Source organism: Artibeus jamaicensis, unplaced genomic scaffold (genome assembly GCF_021234435.1).
Source record: "Artibeus jamaicensis isolate MK-2021 breed Jamaican fruit bat unplaced genomic scaffold, CSHL_Jam_final scaffold_612, whole genome shotgun sequence".
NCBI lineage: Eukaryota > Metazoa > Chordata > Mammalia > Chiroptera > Phyllostomidae > Artibeus > Artibeus jamaicensis.
The window spans coordinates 506,003-533,361 of NW_026522049.1; the positions used below are offsets into that span (position 1 = coordinate 506,003).

The 27,359-nt window shown below is 53.9% G+C and overlaps 2 protein-coding genes across 3 annotated transcripts; both read right to left on the minus strand.

Annotated features, from left to right (window-relative positions):
- Nucleotides 1-308: 308 nt before the first annotated feature.
- Nucleotides 309-10,209, minus strand: CHRNA3 (cholinergic receptor nicotinic alpha 3 subunit). The gene is made up of 6 exons (XM_037155955.2): nt 9,958-10,209; nt 8,350-8,489; nt 8,195-8,239; nt 6,985-7,094; nt 3,514-4,525; nt 309-1,402 (listed from the first exon to the last, which is right to left on the minus strand). Exons 1-6 carry the CDS (start codon nt 10,013-10,015, stop codon nt 1,274-1,276), a joined length of 1,494 nt encoding a protein of 497 aa, XP_037011850.2. The 5' UTR covers nt 10,016-10,209; the 3' UTR covers nt 309-1,273.
- A 1,094-nt stretch (nt 10,210-11,303) lies between these two features.
- CHRNB4 (cholinergic receptor nicotinic beta 4 subunit) lies at nt 11,304-21,187 on the minus strand. Of its 2 annotated transcripts, none has more exons than XM_053658909.1 (6): nt 21,067-21,187; nt 15,864-16,012; nt 15,149-15,193; nt 14,938-15,047; nt 13,249-14,239; nt 11,304-12,039 (listed from the first exon to the last, which is right to left on the minus strand). In XM_053658909.1, the coding sequence occupies exons 1-6, from the start codon at nt 21,140-21,142 to the stop codon at nt 11,899-11,901; spliced, it is 1,512 nt and encodes a 503-aa protein (XP_053514884.1). In that variant the 5' UTR covers nt 21,143-21,187; the 3' UTR covers nt 11,304-11,898. The 2 variants fall into 2 exon arrangements, with proteins under 2 accessions (XP_053514884.1, XP_037011837.2); XM_037155942.2 differs by lacking the exon at nt 21,067-21,187 and adding an exon at nt 19,044-19,181.
- Between the last annotated feature and the right edge of the window lie 6,172 nt (nt 21,188-27,359).

The following is a 27,359-nucleotide window of genomic DNA, read 5'->3' on the forward strand; positions in this document are numbered from 1 at the left end:
ATCTGTTGAAAGTGGTTCACGTTCTGGCAGGCCTGCAACAAGCAGAACACCTGAGAATGTTCAATGTGTACGGGCTGCAATTGACAGAGATTGGCGACTGAGTGTGAGAACTGGAAGCTGACCTGGGGATTCCAAGAACTAGTGTTTCTGAGATTTAGACGCAGGATCTTGGCATGAAATGTGTTGTGGCAAATTTGTTCTGCAGCTTCTGCTACCAGAGCAGAAGGACCATCGTGCTGCAATTACTAATGACTTGATTCAAACCGCTACCAATGAGCCAGATTTCCTCAAGATAATCATAACTGGAGATGAATCGTATCAACAGAGTAAGGAGGCAACCCACAGAATGGAAAAAATACTTGCAAGTCACATATCTAATAAGGGATTAATGTGCAGAATATATACGGACCTAAAATGTAACAATAGAAAAAAACAAACAACCTGATTCAAAAATGAGCAAAGGACTGGAACAGACATTTCTCCAAAGGAGATATACAAATTGCCAGTAAGCACATGAAAAGATGCTCAACATTACTAATTAGGGGAATACAAATTAAAAGTACGAAATACCACCTCACCCCTATCAGGATGGCAGCTATCAAAAACCAGAAACGTGTTTGCAAGGATGTGTGACGAAAATGGAACTCTTGTGCACCATTGGTGGGAGTTTGAAATGCTACAGCCGTGGTGGAAACAGTATCCTCGAGAAGTTAAAGATGGCATTATCATACACCCAGAAGAACTGAAAGCAGGGTCTTAAAGAGATATCCGTACACCCATGTTCACAGCAAATTATCCACAATAGGAGGGGAACAACTCAAGTGTCCATCGGTAGATGAATGAATGAGAAAATGTCTCTCTACAGACAATGGAATACTACTAAGCCTTAAAAAGGAAAGAAATTCTGTGTTATGCTACAATGTGGATGTACCCTGAGGATATTATGCTAAGTGAAACAAGCCAATCACAGAAAGACAAATACTATATGACTCTATGTGTATGAAATATCTATTAGTCAAACTCAGAGACAGAAAATAGAGGCTGGGGAGGGGAAATAAGGAGTTATTGTTTAATGGGTGTACAGTTTCAGTTTTACAAGATGCAAAGAGTGATGGGGATGGATAGCGATGATAACTGCGCAATAATGAAAATGTATTTAATATCACTGAACTGTGAATGTAAAAATGCCTAATATGGTAAATTTCATGTTAAGTGTGTTTTACCACAATTTAAAAAGAAAGAGCTTCCACCCAGTGTGCCCCAGGGTCAGGGCTCAGGCGTCGTCCTTGGCCATCAAGGGCTGTAGGAACAGCCCGGCCGTCCCTAAAATGCAAACCAGGATGAACACCCACAGGAAAATACGGTCGATCACCATGGCTACATACTTCCAGTCATCTTGAATCTGAAAAATGAGAACAAAAATCATGAAAGAATAAAAAACAAAGCAGCAAGGAGAAGACAGCGTGAATGCATTTTCACTCCTGAATATTTAATAAATACATTGCAGCTGTCCCCCCTGAAATGCAAGGAACCGTTTTTCCCATTGATGTGGTCTGAGGAAATGCGCCATTCCCATTTCTCTTTAGGCACTAGAGAAATAATATAAAACATTTGTCATGTAGCTTTATTCTTTATTCTTTTAAAATTAAATCCTTACTGTATTTTTTCCATTACCATTTAGTCCCCTTATACCCTCCTCCCTCTTATATTGCTTTAAATCAGAAATTTCTTAATGTGTATGTAACCTATTTTTTTCTAACTAGAATTTCAATTTTTAAAATGATTTTATTTATTTATTTTTAGACAAAAGTGAAAGAAGGGAGAACGAGAGGGAGAGAAACATCAATGTGCAAGAGAAACAGGTTGGTTGCCTCTCATATGCCCCCAACCATGCCCCCAACCAGAAACCTGGCCTGAAACCTAGGCATGTGCCCTGGCTGGGAATCGAACCAGTGACCTTTCACTTTACAGGCCGGTGCTCAATCCATTGAGCTACACCCACCAGAGCTGAATTCCAATTTATAGTTAGTAAAGCCAGTTAGTTGCCTTCCACCTCTGTGGAGGGTCCCGGGCCTTTGTTGGAATAGCGAATACTATCCAGCATCACTTATTATTGTTTCAAAGTATGAGTTCTTACCCAGTTTTAGATATAATTTCCTTTCAACAGCCAAAAATGAGATCAGTATATCTGGGCAACTCCATCATTACTCTCCCTCTGTCCCTCTGCCCCCCGCCCCTGGCAATGCCCAAATAACCAGGCTACCAGTCCAAATTATGGGGTTCCATATGGTTATAGAACAGGCTGAAAATGAGAAATAGTTGCTGATGACAAAGTAAAAAATGGAAGAAAGAGCAGGACTCATTGTGTACAATAAGGCTTCGACCGACGCTGGAAATGAGAAGGGGACTGTACATTAATTGTCCTCCCAGACAACTCGGACAGCAGCAGAGCCGTAATTGAATTGAGAAAGAGAGAACCCATGAATCAACTGATTTGGAAGAAATAATTGCATGACAAAGAGGCACCATGGATGCAGTAATTTAATTAAGTGACTGAAATGGGGCTGGGAGACCGGATGGGTTTCACCATGTTGAGCTGGAATAAATGTGTCCTCTTGATGACACTAAGGAGTCACAAGTAAAATTGGAATGACACTGTATTTGCAACAAGGTACTCTATTTGAATTCCTCAGATTCTGGTTTGTAAGTGCTTCTAATACATAGTAGGTCCGGTGATTCCCTCCCAGTCTTTGCTGGGTGAACATTCTCAGGCCTGGGAGAGGGGATGGGGAAGCAGAGGATTGGAGACGGACTGGTTACAATCCCAGTTCCACTCCTTGCTAGTCATGAGATTCTGGGTAAGTTATGTGGCCTTTCTTAGCCTCAGTTTCCTCATCTGTAAAATGGGCATAAGAACAGTACCTACCACATAGGGATGTTATGAGGATTAAATGAACAAATGTGCCTGACACAGGATTCTTAAGGAGTAATATCTATTTACGCTAATGCTGATTTAATAATGTCCATTAATCAAGGATAAATGTCCCTCCGACAGCAAGTCACAGGGTTTAGCCTGGTGAAGACAGATGGCACTTGGGTCTCACACATGCACACAAGCAATGATGCAAACAGCTGGGTCACAATTACTGTTGCATTTAACTGTCAAAGTCTTTAAGGTGCAATGACAGTGGCCATTCTCTGGAAACTTTGGAACTAACGATGAATAACAAGTACATGAGTTTAGGCAAAACGGTGAGCTCGTGCAAGTTCCTGGCTCCCTGTGCTGGCCCAGAGTGCTGGCAGCTCAGTGGCTAATTCAGGGCACCATACACTCATGAGCTTTGTCACCCCATCTTACAGATGAAAAGACAGGCTCAGAGAGGGGAGGTGACATGGAACTGGTCACGGAGGAGCTGGTCTGGATGCAGGCTGCTGACTCCAGAGTCTAATTCCCTACGCCAGCCCCACACCTTGGCCTTGTTGAGTGAATGAACGGCCGATGTAATATCTTACCTCTTTGGCTTCATTTTGTGCTTTCATATTTTCAGCAATGTACTTGACACTTTGGATGGCTTCTTTGATTTCTGGTGACAGAGCAGAAAGGGAGAGCACAGGGTCGACAGATTCTGTGCTGGAGCTTCTCGTGAGGTTGGCAGTAAAGTTGGAGATCTTTGTCCTGCGGTGGTGGCAGTATCCACACAGCCCGTCCTGGCAGGGGTGGCCTTCCTTGCAGCTCTTGGAACCTGTGCGGCTGAAGCAGTTCAGGCTGGAGAGCTCAGCGCTGGGGACTGGTCTTGGCCTTGGTGTGTCACCCTCACTGCCTGCCGGCCTGGTCATGAACATGACCCTGGGAAGCAAGGTCAAGAATATGGTCTTTACCCACGTGGGCATCGTGTGTGTGGTGGGGGTCCTGTAGTGCACATTGAGCACGAAGACGGTAATGACGATGGACAGGGTGACAAAGATCATGGTGAACAGAAGGTACTCGCCAATCAGGGGGATGACCAGTGAGGTGGAGGGGATGGTCTCGGTGATCACCAGGAGGAAGACGGTCAAGGAGAGGAGGACCGAGATGCAGAGAGTCACCTTCTCGCCACAGTCGGAGGGCAGGTAGAAGACGAGCACGGTGAGGAAGGAGATGAGCAGGCAGGGGATGATGAGGTTGATGGTGTAGAAGAGCGGCAGGCGCCGGATGTACAGTGAGTATGTGATGTCTGGGTAGATCTCCTCACAGCAGTTGTACTTGATGTCGTGCTTGTAGCCTGGGGCTCGGATGATGGCCCATTCGCCGCTCTCCCAGTAGTCCTTGAGGTTCATGGAGGAGCCGATAAGGACCAGGTCGATTTTCGCCTTGTCATAGGACCAGGACCCAAACTTCATGGTGCAGTTCTGGTAATCAAATGGGAAGTAGGTCACGTCGATTTTGCATGAGCTCTTAAAGATGGCCGGAGGTATCCAAGTCACTTCCCCTGTGTACTTGAGCAGAGCTTTGGTCTTGTCATCCACCTGGAAATCCCCAACTGCACTGCAGAGACAGTGAGGAGGTGCATGGTCATTGCAACGTGGTCTCTGGCCCAGTTGTCACGCACCAGCAGGTAAAGGCTAAACAACTATTTGTACGTGGGAACGTGAGAGCTCCAGGTGTGGTGAAAGGTCACCTGTTTCATCACCCCACGTACAAATGCAGACACTGAGGCCCAGGACCACCCCCCACCGCTACACACACACACAATCTGACACACTCATTACCTGAGGACGTTACTGGTTCATCCCACCACATACAACACTTTTTACTGAGACACCCCAGATGCCAGACAATTTTCCCTTTAGGTAGAGAAACAGGATGCAGGTTGTCATCCTAAAGGCAGGTGACCTTTGGGGATATTTGCCACCCTCTGCTCCTGTGGTTTGGACCTCATCAGTGTCTCCTCATTCAGTCTCCATCGGGTGCCCCACATGTGCACAGCATGTGTGTGGCACCACCGCAGAAGCCCCTTGAACTGAACCTCATCAGATGGGTTTGTTCCCAGACCCCATCTCCACCACTCATGCTTTAAAATAACCACGTAAGCTGATTCCTTCTTTCAAAGTCAGCATAAGAGTTTCCTTCCCACCTGTTTCCCTACCTTGCCCCACTGTCTCCCCGTGTTTCTTCTTCCTTCTAGAATAAAAGAAGGCTTCTTAAGTGCATGGTAGAGTAGAACAAAGGGAAGGTATCTCTTGGTTAGACAAGTGGAAAGAACAGCCCACTTATGGGGAAGCCGACCGTACACCCCAGTTTGCCCACGGCAGTCCTGGTTTGCACCTGGGGCCCTGGGACACTTACCAACAGTGTCCCCTTTCCCAAAAGTCACCCAATTTCACAAAAACAAAAACATTAGACTGGCATCCAATTTTGACAGTGACACTTTGTACCAGGACATAAGTCAGCATTTTAAAGATTTTTATGGAAGGAAAAAACAAGCCAGGGATGTTCTGTTCAGGTAAGTCACCTAAAAGTATTATCTAAAAAGGTTGCAATGAGTTAATAACTTGTGGGGACTTAGGGTAAATTGTGAGCACTTTCTGAGGATTATTAGAGACTGAATTTTAGAAAATCAGAGGTCATAGGAGAAGCTTTGGCATAAGAAGGCCAAAGGTGTTTCTAGCACCTTCTTTCAAACACCAAAGGGGATATTTACCACCAAAAGGTGTTTGAAATGAAGAGACACTCTCAACAGAGGACCAATCCTGAAATTCTGACTATCAGAGAGAATTTGGATGAATTTCTCTCAATATAATTTTCAGTTTCAGATTCTAAGGAAATTCCTTACCATATCTGCTTCTTCCAAATCCAATTTCAAGCACCTTGCCGTGTCTCTCAGTATTGTTACAACCATATTTCCTAAATAAAGTTCTCGGTTCACCCAAGAGTTCCAGGAAGAAAATGGTTGTAATAATGAAATCATGAGATCAAAAATGTTGCCTGTGTTGCTAATTGAGGTCAGCAAAACTTTTTCACACCCTGCCTGACTGCCTCAGGGCCTTTGGGCGGGAGAACTCGTACTCTGCAAACCAGCCAAGTTTCTCATGTCCCCACTCTCCAGGGACCAATTGACAAATACAGATCGCATGAAAGAATCATATTCAAAAGCTGGTTTTTAAAAAAAAAACAGTAAATAAAGCATGAACCATCTCTGGGGTGGTTAAAGATCCCCCTTCATTTAGCCAGTGACCAGAAGTGGGATTCAGCTAAAAACATAGCTTCTACATTCCTAACGCTAATTGTAAAATATGTTGATTGTACTAATACAGCATAAACACCTAATCGTAGAATGCTTTTCTTCATTAAAATCAGATTAGACTAAATCTATATGAAGTGTTGTACTGAAAAATGCTTAACAGTTAAAAACTTTATAACTGGAGAGGAAGCGCAGGTGACAAGATGTTTTCCAATACCTAGGAACTAGCACATGCTGTAAAATATCAGTTAAAATTTATGTTGCCTGATAACAGAGCTAAGTGTGGGGAGTGTCAGCTTTGTAAAACAGAGAGGTGTCGTGGTGCGCAGGTTCAGATGGCTGAGGAGGAACCTCGAAGGCTCCTGGAGCAGGTGGGGAGGTGTGTGGAGAGGGTGCATCCCCAGGTGCTCAGAATAACGCTGCCTTCCTGAGGTCTCACCTCATGGGGCCCACTGGGACCTGATGTACGGGAAGGTCAGTCCTAGGAAGGGCCACGGGGCAGGGTTCCCCTCTAGCCCTACCATGTATTTCCCTTCCTTGTGGCCATCTCTCTAGTCTGCACTTGCACATGTGAATATTATAACTCAGGCCTGTCTTCCTGGACCCAGGGATCGTGTCTGTTCTGTGTACTGCTGCATCTCCAGCAGCTGGCATGCAGTTGGTGCTCAATAAATGCCTGTGGTAGGAACCACTGAATGAAGCCCTGTGGGAAAAGGTCCGAGGGAGGCCTGGCCACCCATGAGGGTGAAGCTGCTGCCCTTACTTGTTGTACAGCACGATGTCGGGCTTCCAGATCTTCTGTGCGGGGACACGCAGGAACTCTGCCCCGTCATAGTCAGAGGGGTTCCACTTCAGCTTGTAGTCATTCCAGATCTGGGGCGGGGGGGGGGAGGGGGGAGGCAGCAGAAAGACCAGTGTGGCTTTGTTCTTTTGACACCACCCATCTTGGTGAATTCCCACCCCTGCCGTGTGCCACAGAGCCTGCTCTGTGCTGCAGACCACACAGGCCTGGAGTCTTGGGTGGGCGCGAGTTGGGGAGGCACAGGGCTATGTGCAAAGCAGCCGTATGTAAGTCCCATGAGGACCAGTCCGGTCATCTGTGGTGGCAGGTGCAGGTCTGTTCCTGAAGCTTGTGCTGTTTATATCCCTGAAACAGCTCTCCAGGAGCTTTCTCAGACACGTTCCCCACCAAGCCCCCAAACAGCCTGCTAATCACAGAGCCCTCTTCTACCTTCAGATTGAATGGGTTGACCTCTGAAGGGTTTTGGGAAAGGAGCCAGGATCTCATTGGGACCCAGCTAGGGTTTGGGTGCAGAGGCTGGGAGACCTGCATCCTAACCCCTGAGGGGAGAGGTGAGGCTGCAGCCTGGGGGATTGTGTGCTGTGCAGCACCAAGCGGGCACTGTGGCCACCGGGATTTCCAGCCTCCTAGAGGAAAGGCTTGTGAGGTGAGCACTGAGTTGGCTGGGCTGGTGAAAGGGTCATCATCAGGCCGGAGATTCATTTGTCCAGGCCCTGGAGGGACTCCCTGAGGAGGACACATGGGAGACAATATCTTTGGCCTCAATCTGAACAGGAAAATCCAGAGCCCCTGACCTACCAACGATGACTCCAGCATCTGATTCTGACTTAAGAATGACTCTTTGGTAAGAGAAAGGGGAGGAGGTGGTCTCATGCCCCACCCTAGAGTTGGAAGCCAGGTCTCCAGGCCCAGGTTTGTCCCATTTTATTGTGTGATGGTAGAGAAGGCTTCTCCCCCCAAGCTGCAGTCTGTTGTCTGTGACTGGAGGGACTGGGGTCTGCAGTCTTTCCTGGAGGAACCTTGGGACCCAAGCCCAAGTGGGTCAGTGGACCCCAGTCTGGGTCCACAGAAATGAAGCCCTTAGCTTGGGCTTTGGGTCCTTCTTGGTTCCTGGCAGCAAATAGAGCAGTCACCACCAGGGGGCAGCAGGGCTCAAGCCCTGGTCACTTACTTGCTTGAGCCACAGGTTGGTCTCCATGATCTGGTTTACTTCATCCTGGAAAGGTAGATTAAAGTAAATGCGTGAAGTACAAAAACTAGGCTCTGGGAAAGCCTCTTCCAGAAGCCTGGTTCCCCATGGCCACAGCTCGTGGTCCCAACACTTACCACCTTCACCAGCTGTGACATGGACACTTCAAACTGGATGATGACAGGGTCAGACGCGTTGGCCACAGGCCGAATGATCTCATTGTAATCTTCAAACAGCCGCTCAAACAGACGGTGCTCGGCCTCGGAGCTGCTGGCCACTGGGGAGAGTAGCCCAGTCAGACCCCGTCCCCTCCCCAGGGACCCCCACACACACACCGCCACCCCGCTACAGCCTCCTCTCCACCCACTGGGAGCTCTGTGGAACTCCAGACTTTTTGATTGGCTTCGCTCCTTCCAGTTACAGGTTGGGAGACTGAGGCCCAGGCGAGATAGGGGTTTCATCAGGTCATACACACTCAGTGAGAAGCACAGTGGATACAAGCCTAGCTCTGCATTTGGAGTGATCTGGTGAAAATCCTGTGTGCACTTAGCTAGGCAAGTGGCTTAGCCTCTCTGACACTCAGCTTCTTTATCTGTAAAAGCAAAGACTAGAAACATGTCCACATCCCAGGGCTGTCATGAGCAAGGGCTCAGCCCCGTGCTAGCATACAGTCTGGGCTGAGGAACTCTCCTGCCTTCACTGTTACAGTGGGCAGGTGTGTAGTCTACACAGGCACAGCCATTTGCTGCTTCCATAATGCAGATGACCAGTCCACTCCAGGGGCAGGGCCACCCCCAAAACAGGTGTTTTGCCTCCTAGTCTCCAAGTAGGAAACTACAGCCAGGCCTGGGGCTCTCCTTCATCTCACCCAGGACCCTGTCAGGGTGTGGCTGTCCACCCTCTTGGAAGCTGGGTGCCTACCCGGCTCCATCAGTCTTGGAGTGTGACCCAGGGTTCCTCCCGATGCTGTCTTAGCATCTTGATCAGACACCCTAATGTCTCTGAAAGCCTTGGAAACCCCTTTCTACCCCAGGCATCTTGAGTCAGCTGTCTGCTGCTTCCCACTTGCATGCAATCTTGGGAGGGGGTGAGGGGAGTCCCTGGTGAAGTCCCAACTTCTCTGGGTTCCAAAATGGGATGTGCTTGTTCCCTTCCCGCTCCCCCAAATAGCAAAGGGGCTACAGCAGGAGCTTCAGGGAGTGCAAGGCTCTCTCAGTAGTGGGGGCCTCAGCACCCAGGCGGCAGATCAAAGCGCACAGCCACGTGGCTTCTCCCATCAGGTCCCCCTGTAACCCTGCTAAACCCTCACCCCTTGGCACAACCAGTCCTCCCAGGTCAATGACTTCTGACGACGAGTCAGAGCCCCTTCTCAGTAACCCGGCCGAGGGGTGAGGGGTGGGGGGTGGGGGGGGCTGGCGCGTCGTGGAGCGTGGAGAGACAACTGGAGGGGAGGCTGGCGCCCACACTTGGCCCCGCGACCCAAAACGATTGCCCTCTTTTTCCAAGGGGTCTTCAAGTCTTTGCCTCTCTGGCATCAGTTTCCCCACTTGGGAGGCAGACAATGGAGCCGACGCCCCAGGCGTGAGTCTACGGACTGTACTCGGAGCAGAGGCCTCAGGAGGCAGTGCGTGGAGGGGAAACAGGCGCCCCACCCAGCTCGCCGCCTGCCCGGGGCCGCGCTCCCGCCCCTCGGACCCGCGTCCCCTCCTGGGACTCAGCCTCTCGGCCTCCCCCCTTGTGCGTACCCGGTATCAGCAGCAGCAGTCCCAGAAGTGGGTGCGCCCGGTGCGAAGGTGCGCCCATGGCCGTTCGGCGGGCTTCTTGGAGACCCCGAGAGATGGGGAGAGGACACGGGGTGATGGAGGCAGCTTCTGCCGGTGGGCTCCCCGCTCAGCGGCCACTCGAGCCAAACAAGGCGGGTAGCGCGGGGTTGGGGTTCTTCCTGGACTGCCACGGACCGTGCGCCCAGTGGGCTCCGGAGTCCGTGCGGGGCTCTGGGGTGGGGGGCGCTGTGCTGGGTCTGGTGTCAGGGTGTGCCCGCGCCGGCCAATCAGAGGAGGGCTGCCTGGGCGGGGCGGGGGGGGGGGGCTGGGTGGGAGGCGGGGCCAGGGCACGGATCCGCCCCGCGAGTATGGAGGGCGGCGCCACATCGAGTTGGTTTTGGCGCGTCCCGCCTGTGTTCCCGCCTCTGGTCGCTGGTCCACCTGAGCCTCAAACACACTTCAGGACGAGACCTCATGATTTGGTCGCGATGAAGTAATTGTTAAATATTTTAGACATGATCATGATATTTGCTTTTTTGAGAGTGTGGGAGGAGGAAATTGGAGTCAGCCGAGACAATATCCATCAGGAACTGGTGATTGTTGAGGTTCCGTGAGGAAATAGGTGTTGTTGTTTTTTTAATGATTTTTAGAGAAAGAGAAAGGGAGAGACAAACATCAACTTGATGTTCTGCTTATTTATGCATTCATTGGTTGCTTCTTGCATGTGCCCTGACCACATTGGAATCCACAACCTTGGTCTGTGGGGACCACACTCTAACCAACTAGCTACCCAGCTGGAGCTTTAAATGGCTCTTGAATAGACTCAACTACAGTGACAGAGGAAGATGAATGGGTGCCAGGGGCCGGGTGTGGAGGGAGCCAGGACCGTGGGGAGCAGCACGAGGGAGTTATTTGGGTGTGGATTTTGTATGTTCTGACTAAAATGTATTTTATTTTAGTCAGAATACATGCTATTTTGAGCATGTATTATGCATCAGGCACTGGAAAAAAGATAGCACCATTATTTTGCTATGTATAATCCGCATCCTTATTTTTCTCTCAAAGATTTGGGAAAAATATGTCACGTTATACATGGCAAAATACGGTACATGGTGGGACCAGTCAGAGAAGCTGTGAGGGAGGCACACCTGACCCAAGGATGAGGCAAAGCAGAATGAGACCCAGGCTGTGAGCAAGGAGCAGGACGGGGCCAACACTTCCATGTGGAGAACCGAGGGTGACTTGAAGGAGTAACAGCAGACGTTCACTCATCCAACATACGTTTATTGTGCCAAGTCCTGTCCTGGGCCCTGAGGCCGCTGCAGCAAACAGGAAGGACCAGGTCCCTGTTCTCACAGAGCTCTCGCTCTAGTGTGTAGATGTGGACCATAAACACGCCAGCAGATCAGAAACTGAGGAACTGAGGAGCCCTTGAAGAAGGTGGCAGATTCCATGCCCGGGGGGGGGCGGGGAGGTGCTGGGTAGAAGGTGCTGTAAATGCACAGGCTTAGAGCTGGGGAGGATGCTGAAGTGTGTGAGAGACTGAAGGCCAGAGAGCCTGGGGGACCAGGGGGAGTGAAGGGAGACAAAATGTGAGGTAAGATGACTGGCACGTAGTAGATGCTGCTGTTAAGCCTGTCCTTATCCTGACGCAGGGAAGGAAGGGGGACTGGCTAGAACTAATCTGCCTAAAGCCCCTCCAGCTGGGGTTTCCTGGCTTCCTGCGAGGCCTTCACAGAGGCCAGTCCAGACCCCAGTCCTTGCCCTTCCCAGGCCATGGCTGTTGGATGCATTGACGGGTTATGGTGTTGTACTCACGTACACCCTCAGCAGCTGTGACCCAGAAGGAAACAGCAAACTGCCCACTTGGCTGCTCACATCATCTTGCCCCATAACCGGGAGCTCTGGAGCCTGCAAGGCAGCTTAGGGCCCCCCGGAGGGTGTGTGAGTCTGGAAGAGGGGAGGTAGGAAAAGGCCCACAGTGCCCAGCACGCACACAACCACGAACACCCACAGGAACAGCCGGTCCACCACCACGGCCACATATTTCCAGTCCTCCACGACCTGTGGGCAGACAGAGGTGGGTCACACAGGTGAGGGCTGGGTTCCCCCCTGCTCTCTGAGTTGGGCCCTCACTATTTTGCTGGGACCACACTCAGAAGAAGAGCTTGCGTCCTATAGTCTATTTGTTAACAGTTCTCTTTTTTCCTTTTCACTGTGTGATTCTGGAGCATTTTCTGCCCGCTCTTCCTCTGTGTGCTACCTAATGGACTCCAGGGTTTCCCTTGAGGACGGAACCTCGGAGAGAAACTGCAGAAAGGTAAGGAGGAGCAGATGCCCTCTTTTCCCCATCAGCTGTGAGCTGAGGGGGAAACACTCGGAGGCCCGGCTCCGATAAGGTGTTGAGATGAGAACGTTCACAAGACTATGATGCTGTGCTGCCTGGTGTGGACGTGTGTGTGGACGCATCTTACTGTGACCATCATATTCAGCATTCAGTGACAGACTTGTCCTCTAAACTGAGACAGCTACACTCTAGCACCCATCGCTCTGTCCTGTGAAAGTGAACATGACCTCTTTTTAAACGTCTGCATTTGGAGTCACCCTACCGGCTGATTTGTTACTGTGGTGGCAATGCTGTTTTCACTGATGTCTATACTCCCGGAAGCGAGAGTGTTTGTATGGCCCCTTGACGTGCCTGACAAAGGTGGGAGCAGATGCCATCAGTGCCCTGGCCGCCAGTGTCCCTAAAGGCTACAGATGTTATTTCCAGCCCACTGACAGCTCCCACGTCAGGCATCTGCATCTCTGTCTTCCCTGCTGGGGCTCCAGAGCACCCACTGCACAGCCAGCTGTTATAACCACAGGGGTGGGAGCTGGGGGGCTGACGTCCGTCTCGCTCCTGGGGATGCCTCTGCCCCTCCTTCCCATGCACCCTCGGGAGGCCCTGGCAGTATCCTGCCCACTGACACCCAGATTGCTTTCCTGTCCTTGCTCATGTAACTGTCCCTCCTTCCTCACGGTGCCAAGATCCCTTCTCATGTAAAACCCCTCTGCCTTTGGGGAACCCAGAACAAACAAAGATGAGCACTGGCCCTTCCTTCCTGTCCACCAATGTGTGAAGATGTCATAGAACTCATTTCCACATTGGGTTCCTTATTCCAACAAAGAGCTTGCAAGCCTTTGGCCCACAGGCATTAACTGTGGGAACAGGATCACTGGCACCTGAGATCTACCCACTGGACGGGGGTTGTGGCTGGGCTGGCAACTTACACTCTGGTCCTGATCATCACTCTTCATGTGCTGGGCAATGAAGCTGATGCCTTCCAACGCCTCCTGCACCTCCTGCTGGAACCTCCCAGTAGGCCTCAGCTGGAAATCCCTGGGGGTCCTCACCAAGTTGGAGCCGGATGGGGACTTGGGAGCCGCGGAGGCAGGACTCACAAAGTACATGGAGCTCCCGTAGAGGTTGGAGGAGCTGGCAGGGCCTGTGGCAGTGGTGGTGGTGGTGGTGGCCTCAGACTGGGACAGGCGAGACTGGCTGGGCGGGGGGGCCCTTTGGGGTTTGCTGTCAGGGCGCTTCATGAAGAGGAAGGTGGGCAGCTGGTGCAGGAAGCAGCGCCTGACCCAGGGCGCCATGGTGTGTGTGCTGGGCGAGCGGTGGTGCACATTGAGCACGCACACGCTGGTGACGATGGAGAAGGTGACCAGCACCATGGTGAACATGAGGTACTTGCCGATGAGGGGCACGTCCAGGGAGGTGGGTGGCACGATCTTGGAGATGAGCAGCAGAAAGACAGTGAGCGCCAGCAGCACTGAGATGCACAGCGTCATCTTCTCACCGCAGTCGGATGGCAGGTAGAAGACAAGGATGGCCAGGGAGGTGATGAGCACACAGGGGATGATGACGTTGATGGTGTAGAAGAGGGGCTTGCGCCGGATGATGAAGTCGTACGTCACGTCCACATAGCTGGGGTCCTGCGGGTTCACTGTCCTCCGACCCGGGAGGGCCACTATGTCCCACTCGCCACTGGAGGTGAAGTCGTCCATGCTGGCTGTGGGCGACTTCAGCACCATGTCAATCTCTGTGCGGTCGTAGGTCCAGGAGCGGAACTTGAGGCTGCAGTTCTGCTGGTCGAAGGGGAAGTGCTTCACCTCGATCTTGCAGGCACTCTTGCAGATGGCCGGGGGTAGCCACATGATGCTGCCGTTGGAGCGGACCACCACGTTGGTGTAGAGAGACACCTCGTAGGTCCCGTCAGCACTGGAGCGCAGCAGGGCCCAGGGGGGAGCAGCGTGAAATCCCCAGACAAGGCCGGGACCTGTCACTAGGACTCACCAAAGACCCTGCAGGACGACTCTCATGAGGCACCCCCCCCCCGCCCCGCCCTGTCCCGTGCCCTCCTTAGGAAGCCTGGCAACTAAAGGAAGGCTTCACACGAAGTAGCTCACTAAGCCTGCACAGCAGTCCAGGGAGGTAGGTTTTGTTATTATCCCATTGTATGCCTGGGAAAACTGAGGCTCAGAGACATTAAGTGACTTCTTCCAGGTCAGGAAGCTGGTGCAAGACAACTGAGCTTTGAACTCAGGTTTCTGTCCCTAGACCCCACACTCATACTCATTCATGCTTCTGCTGGTGTAGCTACACCCCGGAGGGTCCCTTTAGCTCCCTGAACTGCCAAAGATGTTTACACATAACAGAGCCCAGACAGAGCACCAGTCTTGGGGTCAGGGCGCTGGTCCTGTGCCCACCGGTACCAGAGTGCGTCTCCAGCCCTCCCGTTCCCCATCCGAAGCTGCGCGCACTGGCTCTGCTCATCTCTAATGCCCCTTCGAGCATCGCAGCCAGAACATCGGGGTGAGGCACACAGTGGGCCCAGGGCTGGACTCAGGACTGGAGGACCCTGGAGGCAGGACCTGGCCCAGCCCTGCCCACCCTGCCCCTGCCCGGCCGCCACTCACTTGTTGTACAGCACGATGTCAGGCAGCCAGATGCGCTTCGCGGGGATCCGCAGGATGTTCACGCCCTCGTAGCGGGAGCTGTTCCAGGCCAGGCGGTTGTCGATCCATTCCTGAGAGGTCAGGGCGGGCCCTGTCATGTGTAGGCCCCGCGCCACCCACAGGCAGCCCTGCAGGAAAGGCCTCAGGGGCTGGGGACTCTCGGGAAGCTTACCTGCTTCAGCCAGACGTTGGTGGTCATGATCTGCTCTCTCTCGTTCTGTGGAGGGAGAGGGGGTACGGGCTGCTCCCACTGGGTGGGAGGAGCCATCCCATGCAGAACTGCATTATCATGTCATCATATAGAAGGCCCTGAGCCCTGGGTGGTGTGGCTCAGTGGCTTGAGCACTGGCCTGTGAACCAAAGGGTCACCAGTTCTACTCCCAGTCAGGGTACGTGCCTGGGTGGTGGGCCAGGTCCCCAGTAGGGTACACATACAAGAGGCAACCACACACTGATGTTTCTCTCCCTCTCTTTCTCTGTCCCTTTCCCTTTCTTTAAAAATAAAAAAATAAAGTCTTTTAGAAAATATTCCAAATTTGAGGTATAATTCCCATACAGTGAAGTGCAGAGATTTTCCATGTGGTTTTATCAGTTTTAACAAGAATATCACCCACGTAACAAGGCTCCTTTCAAGATGTAGAACATTTCTGTCACCCAGAAAAGTTCTCTTGAGCCTCAGGTGCCGTCCCTCACTCCCCTTCACCGTCAATGTATGCACAGGGACAAGGTCAGACGGACAGTGAAGGACCTGGTCCACGAGTCCGGGCAATGTCAGAGGAAAAGCCCAGACCCCCACCCGACTCCCAGCCCTGAACACTGAATGGCCACCGCTTTCCCCAAGATGGGACCAGGGCACTGAGAGCCCAGGCCCTCCTCCCTGATCTCACCACGCTGATGAGCTGCGCCAGTGAGAGCTGCAGCTGGATGGAGATGAGCTGCGAGGAGTTGGTGGCCGGGCGGATCAGGTTGCTGTAGCGGGTTTTGTCCAGAAGGTCATCCATGAGCTTCTCCTCGGCGTTGGCCATGCGGCAGTCCCCTGGGGACACACAGTCAGACCTGCTGGCCGCGCTCCAGGGACACCTGCTGCGTGGAGGTGCGTGCTCCAAGGGCCAGCTGCACGGGGTCCTCGGGGACTCCCAATTCAACACCCAGGACAGAGCCCAGGTGCCCTCCCTCATCCCAACGTGCCCTCCTCCCATTCCTCTCTCAGTGAGTGGCTCCCCACACTCTAGGCTTCTACTGGCCGCCTCGTTCTGTCTGCACTACGTTCCGAGTTTCTCCGTCTGTCTTGCAGGTCCGGTCCTCCCTCATCACCCTACCTTGTCTGGGCTCTGCAGGGAGACAATGTGTTGTGGGTGGGGTCGCCCTTTGGAAAGAGGACACTCAGAGGAAGGTCAAGGACCCCTGAGCAGGACAGCCCAGGGGTAGGGAAAGAGACGAGAGTGTGCAGAGAAAGTGATGTGGGGGTCAGAGAGCAGGTGGCAGAGCATAGGGAATAAGGGAGGCTGAGGAGATGGGGGTGCCAGGAGGGGACGGTGAGATCCCCCAGTCCCCCCAGGCCTTGGACTGAAGGGCCAGCTCACTGGTCGGACCCAACTCCTGCATCTGGGTGGGGCCAGGGGGCTCACAGCAGGAGCACGTGTGAGGCGGATTCTGGGTGGGTGCTGGGTGGACCTCAGGCTACCCTGCCTGCCCCATGTACTCTCCAAATTGCTGCTTATGTAGAGCACACACCACATTTAGCGCCCTGCGGAAGATGCTCCTAGCGCACCTGCTCTTCCGTCCCTCCCCCACGTTGCCTCGGGCTGTCCAGACTGTTCGCTGTTGCTTGGCCTAGATTCTGAGGCCTGCCTCTCAATACCCTGAACCCCTCTCAGATGGCAGCTGCTTGAACGCCCTGGGACCCAGTCTGCGGCCCCAGGCTCTAGCTGGGTCCCTCCCAGTGCCCCTCCTCAGTATATATATTTTGGCTGACTGGTCATTTTATAAGGAGAGCTATGACCTGCCTACGCCCATCTGGCATGCCTGGGATAGCTCTGGGGTCCGAATCTTCAGCTCCTGGCCCCACCCCTGCAGTCCCGGGGAAGGCTGGATCCCACAAGGAGGCTTCTCCACCCCGGTTCCTGAGAGACCAGGCTGCTCTGCAGGCTTCTGGCTCTGAGCCCTTCTGGAGTGCTCAGGTTGTCCACCTCTGGGCCTGTTCTGCCTGTTCAGCTGGCCCTGAGGGAGCCTCCCCCATCATGAGGACCATTTGTGTGCTCCAGAATTATAGGCTCCAAAAGCCTTAGGTCATTTGCCCCAACTCTGTTTCTCAGCTGGAGAAACAGTCCATGGGGGGGGGCATGGATCCAGGAGCCCCAGCAAGGCAGAGGTGGAGCCAGCTCTAGGAGCCTCTGTCAGACCCAGGTCCCCCGTGGGCCCTGGGCCTTCTTTCCCACCCCGCTAATTCCCTGGAAGGAGGCTGCCCCTGCGAGAGCCCGTGGTGTTCAGAGCAGAGTGTGTGCTCAGGCATAAGTCCAGTGTCTGGACTTGTATGTGAATGCGGGGGGCTGCTGGGGGCTGAGATGTACTCCCACCCCCAGAAGAGAACTCAGGACAATATACGTTTAGACTTTCCAATCTGTGGCTTTGCATGCTGAGAGGACTGCTGGTTCCAAGAGACAGGGGACAGGCCCTTCATCCTAAGATGACAGGGTGGCCCAGAGCTGGTAAGAAGTGGGCAGAAGCTTCCTGGGCGCAGTCTCACAGCTGTCTGGGGCTGAGGCTGTGAAACCTAGAGTCGGCCACCAGGGGTCAGTCACGCCCCGTTGTCTGATGGGGAGTGGGCCCTGCACCTCATCCAGGGCAGGCCTTCCCTGGGAATGGGGTTAAGGCTCCAGGACCAGGGCTGGAGTGCAAACCAGTGTGAGAGTGTGTTCAGTTCCAAAGGGCATCAGTGGTCTGAAAATCTGCGTTTTGAAAGCGGGAAGATAAGCCCTAAATTGCAATCAAATTACAGAAGGGAGCGGTCACAGACTCTTTTTGGCAAGTGAGCAGTGAAAAGGCAGAGACTGTCATGTGGGGAAGCCAGGAGTGTCTTGAACTGAGGCTGATAATAGGAGACCTGCATCCGTTAAAAGGTAGGTATGGATTTTTTTCTTTAAGTTGGAGGGTTTCACCAGTTACAAAAAGCTCACTTTTATTAATAGCAGCCTCTCCCATCATGTGTGAGAATCACCTGGATGCCAGGTAAACGCAGATCACAGTCTGCTCTGGAAGCCAGGACCCTGCACTGGGGGATTCTGTTGCTTGTGGTAACTGCCCCCCCTCCACCGCCCCCACCCCATGCCCCCCCCTTCCCTGCCGCGCTTTACACACACTGCCACGGACTCACACCTCAGAGTGGCCATGTCTGTAGCCGGGGTTATCGCCCCACAGAATGGGGAGCTGAGGCCCAGAGGAAATCAGTGGCACGGGGTCACCAGCAAGTGGTGCAGGAGCCAGGACGCACCTGGAGTGCCCACTCTGCTTCTCTGTCCTGCCTACAATGCCCCTGTCCTGTGTGTCTGTCCCAGGAAGATAGGAGCCTGGTGCACCAGGCAGACCAGGGATCAGAGGACAATGTTGGGCCACACAGTAGGAGCTGGAAGGGTCCTTGGCGCTCAGGTTTGGAAACTGAGGCCTGGAGATTCGGGACTCTGCCTGGAAAGGCTGAGTGGGTGTTCCTGCCGGGTGTCAGGACCTGCAGGTTCCTGCGTGGCCCTCAGCCAAGCTGGCTGTCCAGGCCCGGTGATGTTTCCTAGGAGATCCCCCCAAACGACACACATGCCCGGGCTGGAGGGCTGGGCCAGCCCCCTCCCACCATGGCCGAGCTGCGGGCTTGCTCCGGGAGTCCACGCGTGCAGGGACGAACCTGGGAGACCCGGAGCCGTTGTCCGCAGGTGTCCGCAGCCCCTCTTCAAGAACGCCAACCTGTTGTCCCAGGACACAGCCCACGCGGCCAGGACACCCTCGGCCACACCTCTCCCACCTGTGGCTGGTCTGGGGCTCTGGACCCGGCGCCCTCCCTCCTTCCCTGCAGAACTCACCGCTCCCGCAAAGGGCAGCCAGGGAGAAAAGGATCAGGGGGTGTGCGCCCCTCATGGCGGGCAGGCCCGGGAGGCGGCACACGGGCTGGTGGCGGACCGCTGGGCGCAGGTGGCTGCCAGTCGGTGACAGGGCAGGTGTGGCCTGGGCGGGAGACGGAGAGTGGGCGCTAGGACCCCGCGGGAGCCCACGCTGCCGCACAGACTGGGCAGTGGCTCCGCCCAGTCAGGGCTGGGGGTGGGGCCTACACTTCTCAACCGCCAGGAGGGTGGTTTCCCTGTGGTGGCCACCGTGCCTGCGAACCTTCTTCCCAGGTGGCAGGACAGTGCCTGTGTCTTCCGTGCAGTTGGGGAGACTGAGGCCCGTGTCTGCGGATGGGGCGCTTAGGACAAGGGTGGCTGGCCCCTGGGAGGCTGCAGTTCAAGGGGAAGAGAGTTGGGGCCGAAAATGCAAATCAGTCCCTTTAAGAATGCCATTCTGAAGCACCTTGGAAATGCAGGAGAGTCCAGATTCAGGGGGAATAGCACCGTTGTGCTAAATATAAAATGTCGCAAACATATTTTATGCCACCAGTGTCTTATCTCTGCTTTACAGTGTTTCATTACTGGGGACTCGCTGCCTACGGGGCGTGTGTCTCCTGGGGAGCGAGGAAGTGGTTGGGGCTGGACAAGGGCAGCGGCTGCACTAACCACGGCGGGTGTGCACTTTCAAACGCTGAATTTCAGGTTGTGTGAATCTCACCTCCGTTTAAACAAAAACAAAACAATTGTTTCTATTTTTTTAAGCCAGTGGTTCCTGGCTCTGAGACCCTCTCTGTCGGGTGGAGATCTTGCTGTGATGTGAGGTTGCCTGGGATGAAAGCACAGAAGACAGGTGATCCCTGAGCTGAGTCTTGAGAAAAAAGGCTGCAATTGTTAAGTTTAGAGGAGGGTGGGGCAGGGAGGGGCCTGCAGACAGAGGAGGTGAGGCTGAGGAAGGTGGGAGGATGTCCTGGAGGCAGACACAGTGAGGGAACCCCAAGGAGTTAGCTATGGTTCAGTCTGGAGCGTGTGGGCAGTGGTGAGAAGGGGGAGGCTGATGTCCACCGTGGGCCGCTGGGATAAGGTGCTTGGCTCTGACACCCTGGGGAGCTGCAGGAGGTCTGGGGGGAGACTGAATAATTTAGCTCATATTTGCACTTTTGAAATACATCACTGGGGACTGCAGACTTGGAGGCGGAGTGGGCAGGCCTGGCTGGGGTGGGGGGCTGGGGCAGTGACCCAGGGGAGCAGAAGGAGGGGGCAAGAGAAGGCTGTGAGGATGGGAGGAGCCCCCTTTGCTAGATGCTTCCCTGAGCTCCTGCCAGGACACCTCCTCTTCCTCCAGGAAGCCTTCCCCCTTCTCCCTCAGCAGCTTCCGGGAGACTTGTCTCTTGGCAGAATTGTTTGTTATGAGGGTCAGTCTGCCCCACAGCAGCCTGAGAGGGCTCCAGGACAGGGCGGGCGCTTGATCCTCATTCTCTGGCTGGTGGGAAAGAAGCCCCAGTGTGCTGGCCCTACCAGGTGCTACAGTATCTACATCACAATTCTCAGTTTATCCTCACAAGAATTTATGGCTGTGAAAAGCTGAAAGGGAGGGAGGTCAGTAGAGCTGCCATTTCCATCCCTGTCTGGCTTCTGTTGGGTCCCTGTGGCCCTTTCTCCCTGACCCCGCTGCTCTCTGCTCCTTCTCCTGCACCTGCTCCCTCTGCTGCAGGCACAGCGGCTCCCCAAGTGCTCATCAGTGTCGGGGCACAAAGCAGCTGAGGCCCCGGAGCCAGCAGTGCTGGTGGCTCTGCAGCTGAGGCTCGGGAACCTGGGTCAGGGCTGACTCGGACCAGGGACCTTTTGAGTGCAGACCTGAGGGGTTTCAGACAAAGGACAGCAGGGGCCCCCTCTGCTGCAGCGGGGCCCACCCAGGCATCTCTGGAGCCTCGCCAGCCAGGTTGATGCTGCTTGGTGCCTGCCTCCAGCACGTCACCTTGCTCAAAGGGTCGTCTTCTCTTACATGGCAGGTTGGAAGGGGTTCTCTCCATGGTCTCTCCGTCCTTGGGCTCCGTGGCTCTAGTGAGGCTGACAGACATGGGCTCCCATCCCTGCCCCTTGGGGCCACGTGACTTTGGAGAAGCTCTTTTCTCCTTTTCCTCACCGTGGGGCTGCCCTGACCGTGAACCAGGTCATGGGCAACCAGGTAGCAAGTGCTCGGGAGCAGCTGTGGCATGGGGAGCGGGCAGGGGGCAGTGCAAGAGTCTTTGTTATATAGACTCAGGTTCAAATCCCACTTTGGTGGTGTAGTGTCTGTGGAGGGTACGTTGCCCACCTTCCTGGGCTGCGGTTTTTTTCATGTGTAAAAAGATGGTAGATGGGACATTGTCCTCCTCTCTTTTTTCTCCTGTTGCCTCTATAGCAGAGAGATATAGGCTTAATAGGATCCTTCCACAGGGTAATCCTGATTTTTCCTTCTTCAATCATCAGAGTCATTACTGAGGGTACCAGTTTGTATCTTAGGTTCTGAGGGAGGCAGCAAATGAAGCTTTTCTACCCCCTGGTTTAACTCCAGAGTGTCTGCCCCATTCTGTCGTGAGCAGCCCCTCCGGCCTCTCAGCTTATCAGAGCTCACTGGGCATTCAGGGCTCAGCTCTAGCACCTCCTCCAGGAAGCCCACCCTGACTTCTCCAGTCTTCATTGTCTTAGCTCTTTTTTTTTTTTGTATCTGGCTTTGCCTGGCCCCTCTGGTGACCTTTGGCATCTTGGCAAAAACTGAGGGTGGGGTGGCAGGGCAGGCCTTCTGCCCAATTCTGCCCCCACTGGGCTTGTCTTCCACAGTCATTCCTGCCCAGTCTACCCCCTGGCCCATAACCAGCATTTGCCCTCTCTCTTTGCAGGTGTAGCTTCTTTAGGGACCTCACAGCAGTGATCTCACACAGTACCCGTGTCCGCCTTACTCACCTCACTGAGCCCCTTGTAACCGACTCAGGGTTCCTCGGTGCTCCCCGCATCTTCTGTTTTAAAGCTTCAACCCCGGCTGACCCTGAGATCGGGCGTCCTAGGTCTCACACGTAGTCTCAGATCACTGGGCACTCTGAGGAAATCCGATTGTGACATCAGGGCCGAGTGGGTCCCAGCTTCTACTTTCCGACGTGGAAACTGCTGGTTCTGCCATACTTTGCAGCACCATGGGGTTGGGAATGGGGGGGGGCAGGGAGGATAGAAATGGGGGGGTGTTGAGCCTGAGTGGCTGTGGCGTGTGTGTCTTCTTTGGGGGGAAAGCAGCCCATCCCCCAATTTATTCCAGCCTGTCCTTGTCTTTCTCTTCTACTAGCGTGAATTTTCACTGGAAAAACCTCTCGGAATCTCTCTGTCCCATCATCAGTGCATGGAGAGTTAGCTGAGTGTCAGGACATTTGCATCCTTATCCTGACCTGGGGAGTTTGGCTGGCAATTGGGACCCCAGGGGCTGGCAGACAGGTTCCCTCCCACCCCCCACAGCCCTGTGTTCAAGGAGCTAAGCTAGCATGGGGGAGCAGGGACTAGAGGTTCTGCAAGCTGGTGGCCAACCTGCAGGGACAGGTGAGGAGTGGCTCCTTCTACCTCCTACAACTTCTGGCCTGGCCTGCAGGGCACAGGGGGAATGAAGTCAGAGGGATGGCCTCCTCCTAATGGACCTGTCAAGGCTGGTGGGCAGGGGAGGGAGAGGCTGGGCCCTGCAGCAAGGCCAGGAACCTGCGGACTGGCGGCCTTTCTTTGCCTTTGGTGCATTGTGAACACGCTCCAGGTGGGCATCAGAGTTGTGGAGCACTGTGCCCCTGAACCAGGGACGAACGTATCGTGTCCTCAAGTGAATCCATAAGTTCCAATCAAGATCCCAAAGGAATTGTTTTGGGGGAAGAAGGTGACACTGAGCTTGATAAATTCATTGTAAGCATCATCAGTGAATGGCAGAGAATAGCCAAGTCCTGAAAGAAAGAAAGAAAAGAATAACACAGGGGGCTGATCCTCATCAAAAGACGCAGCAAGTGGCGTGATGGCAAATGCAGAAATCCCCGGTGCACTCGGTGTTTAGAATTTGACAAACATGGCCTTTCAAAGTGGGCAGGAAATGAATAAATGGGGCTGAGAAGAGCAAGGATTTCATCTTTCCCAAACCACATACGAACATAAACTCCAAATGAGGTCAGAGTTAAAATGTAATAAATAATGCACCAAGATGATGAACCAGAGGAAAATGTGGATATCCGGTTCACGGGGTGGGGTGGGGAGGTCTCTCTAAGTTTAATACCAACGCAGACACCCTGGCGGAGAATGTGGCAGCACAAAGGTTCGCCCGTGGAGACATCACACACACAACTGATGAGCAGATGACCAATGAGGAGAGTTCAGTATGTGTCTGAGGAAGGATCGCTGTCATTACAAATCAATGGGAAAAAGACATCGGCCCAGCAGCAATGGGCTCACAGACAAGTGATTTAAAAATAAGGAAAAATAAGCAGGAAACATTCGAAACCATCTGTAGCAACCATAGTAATAAAAGAACTGAAACTGAAGCCCCTGTTTTTGCTGAACCAGCACAGATCAGAAGGATTTTTTAAATTATTTTTTAAATCTGCACTGAAGGCTATTTTCATTGATTTGAGAGAGGGAGAGAAAGAGAAATATTGATCAGTTGCCCGCCCGGCCACCACCGCAAGCGCCCTGACGGAACAAACCAAACCGTTTGGCTTAATGAGAGGATGCTTCAACCCACTGAGCCACCCAGCCAGGACCAGAGGATGTTTTTAAAATGACAGTGGACAGGCGTGAATTTGGATGCACAGACCCTCACACGCTGCTGCTGCTGGGCTGTAAATTAGTACATCTGCTTAGTAGGGAAAATGCCTAAACACTTCCCATGTGTCTGCGCCAGGAATTCCAAAAACTGGTCCAGCAGACAGAATCTGACCTGCATACTGAGAACACTGGTCTGCAGGGGTCGCAGCGGTGGTTGTGCCGGGGACAGAAACTGCCTGCATGCATCCGGACCCAAGCGTGAACACCTCTCTCCTCGTCTCCTGCTGTGTCGTCACTCCGGCCTCCGAGGACGGGAGGCCCAGTGCGTCCCTCTTCAGGGCCGGTCCCCAGCGGTTTTTGGAGCCTGTGTGTTGGGGTGGGGGGGAGGGACGGAGGTGGGGGAGGAGGAGGGCGCAGCTCACAGCGCCCCCTAGCGGCATGCATGGTGTGGTGGGTTCCAGAGGGGGAGCAGGTAGTTCCCCACCACCCTCCACTCACACACACAGGGATGCACACGCACAAGCAGGCCACAAGCAGGAAGGCTGATGAGCCACTGACCCTCCTTCCAGACTCCCTGCCTGGAAGCTGTTTCCCTGATCGGATCAACTGCTGCGCTGTCTCAGGGCTTGTGTCCAAGTCACCTTTATTGTACCGAGTGACAGCCCTGTGAGCAGGAGTGGTGATGCTGCCATTCGGACAGGCCAGAGAGAAGCCGGAAGGGGCTTCCTCTACGCAAAAAGGTGAATACAATACAATAAGATGTTTAGAAAGAGACAGAGTAACCACCTTCACATGACTCTCATTACAGTTTATGATGAAAAGGTTTCTATCTTATTATTTATTTATTTTTCTTTCTTTTTAAAAAATATTTTATTTGTTTATCTTTACGGGGGAAGGGAAGGAGAGAGGGAGAGAAACATCAATGTGTGGTTGCCTCTCATGTGTCCCCCACTGGGAACTGGCCTGCAACCCAGGCATGTGCCCTGACTGGGAATCAAACCTCAATCCTTTGGTTCACAGGCCGGCGCTCAATCCACTGAGCCACACCAGCCAGGGCTAAAATGTTTCTATTTTATTATTGTTGTTCATCTCTTACAGAGTAAACTTTCTCCTAGTTATGTACGTATAGGGAAAAACATCGTGCATCCAGGATATCTTCAGAGCCATCTCCAGTTTCAGGCATCCATGGGGGGGTGGGAGGTGGACCGCTGTGTACGACTGGTTATTGTGCTCCGGCTCCGACTTGTTGTGTGACCTTGAACGTGTGGCCCTGCATCTCTGGTTCTCTGTGTTGGACTTCATCTTCCCTAAGGACTTCTGCCTGAGTGTTTGAGTCCGGAATGCGCAGCTCTAGGGATGCTTCTGGAAACATCTCTGGGCACAGTCTGGGCCCAGCACCTCCCACTAATCAGGTCCCTCCCAGGAGACCACAACCATCGGGCGGCCATCGTGGCGGAGGGGGTGCCCTGGCTCAGCTCCCAGGAGCATCGGGTGGAGTGGGGACAACAGGCGTTGTTCTCGAGGCTGCCCGGGCTTTGCTCCCACGGAGGGAGACGCAGGTCTGAGGCAGCGTGGGCACGGACGGCCTGTCTGGTGGGGCTCCTGAATGCAGAGGGCCAACAGGTGGGGGGCAGCCTGCTCTCAACAGAGCCAGCAGATAAATGCAGGGTGCTGGGGGCACCCTGAATGCTCCAGATACTTAATGCCTATCGGTGTCCACTGCAGCTGACGCAGAGGGGCTCTCAGCGAGGGGTATGTGCTGCCCCTCTGGGGAGAAAATGAGGGTAATTGAAATTAACTTGGCTCCCGCCATTTCTTCCTCCTTCTCCTAATCACCGGAAAATCTTCTGCTGGCTGGGCAGGAGGGCCTGAGGGCCAGTGCCCCCGGGAGTCCAGGGCTCAATTAAGCTGTGGCAAATTGGATTTCTGGCCATGAGTCCATGAGCTGCCAGATGGTATTAGGCCCAGGGCTGGGCAGATGGGCGCAGCGGCTAATTCAATCTGGCTTCCCAGAAACAAGGCGTGGAAGGCCTGAGCCGTGGGCCTGGAGAGGGCGGGTCCTGGGTGCGGTGTGGGCCTCGAACGGCCCACCCCAGTGAGTCCTGGGCCTGGCTCTGGCTCCGGCCAGCCTGCCGGGCCCTGAGAACTCTGACCGCACAGGGCTCTGGTTCCTGCACAGGTGTCAGCTTCTCTAGCAGTGGATTTGATGTGCTCTTGTCTCTCTCTCTCTCTCTCTCTCTCACACACACACACACACACACACACACACACACACACACACACACACACTCTTCCCTCTCTGGCTGTGGTCAACTAGTAGAAAAACCAGAGACTGAAACACAGAGAAAGAGCATCTTGCTGACCCTCAGTTGCCTCCTCTGTCCTGTGGAGGTAACGGCACAGACCTCACAGGGCTGGGTGACGGTGACACCGGGTACTGCATGCTGAAGGCACATCATGGTCCTTGGCGCTTGGTCCTCAGTTTAAGAGTCACCTGTTGGTGTTGACACTGCTCTTATTGCTGCAAAGATCCAGGTACCAGCGCCTGGCTGGGTGTCTGGGGAGGGGGGCAACCCAGTGACAGATGTGTGGGGGTGTGAACAGTGCCTCCCAGGAGTGCGAGTCCGCTTTTCACCCCTAAAACCTCCGAATGTGACCTCGTGTGGAAAAGGGAGGGGTCTTGGAATCTGTGACTAAACAGAACCTCGTAGGTTATCTGGGTTGGCCCTAAATCCAATGACAAGGGACCTCGGGAGAAACCGGAGGGACACACACAGCAAGGACCCTGTGACCCCCCGGGGTGGAGACTGGACCAAGGGGCTGAAAGCATGTGCGCTTCCCGTTGGCCGGGCGCCTTCACGGCTCCATCAGCCCCTCTGGGGAGGGAGGCAGGCGCCTCAGGAATCGCTGCTTTGCCCTGCAGCCCTGTCTCCCCCAGCCCAGTCCCCGGATGGGAGCTGAAACTGGGTGGAGAGCTGAGCAGCCGGCATCCATGGCCCTGCTCTCGCCCTCCTGGCCTCTGCCTCCCTGGACTGGGCTCCTGGGTCATCTTGGGGGTCCCTTGCCACCCCTCAGCAGTGGGCACAGTGATAGCAGGCCACTGTGACAGCTGCCCCGGTGACAGTGCCAGGATTCCAACCAGGGGAAGCCCTGCTGGGGGCCAGCAGGGCCCAAATGTACCTTTGACATCACTGGGAAGGTTCAGGTGATGGTGCAGCCGCTCCGGGAGGGAGGGTGGCCCTGTGCCCCTGCTCCAGCGCTGGCCCTTGGTCGCTGGGGGGCAGGTCCTGTGGCTCTGACCCCTCTGTGAAGCGGGGCTGGAGGTCAGAGAGATGGATGCCAAGGGCTTAACACGAGGGGGGGGGCAGTCCTGGCGTGTGCCCCCTCAGGGCACCTCCCTGCCCCTTGGTGCATCTCTTCTTAAAGGCAACATTCCTGTGTCTGAAGCCCCCTGTGCTGGGCAGCCCGTGTGCCTTGTCCTGGGGTCGGTGTGGAGGTGGCAGTGGGTGAGGGGAGGCAGCCTGTCCTCTGTGG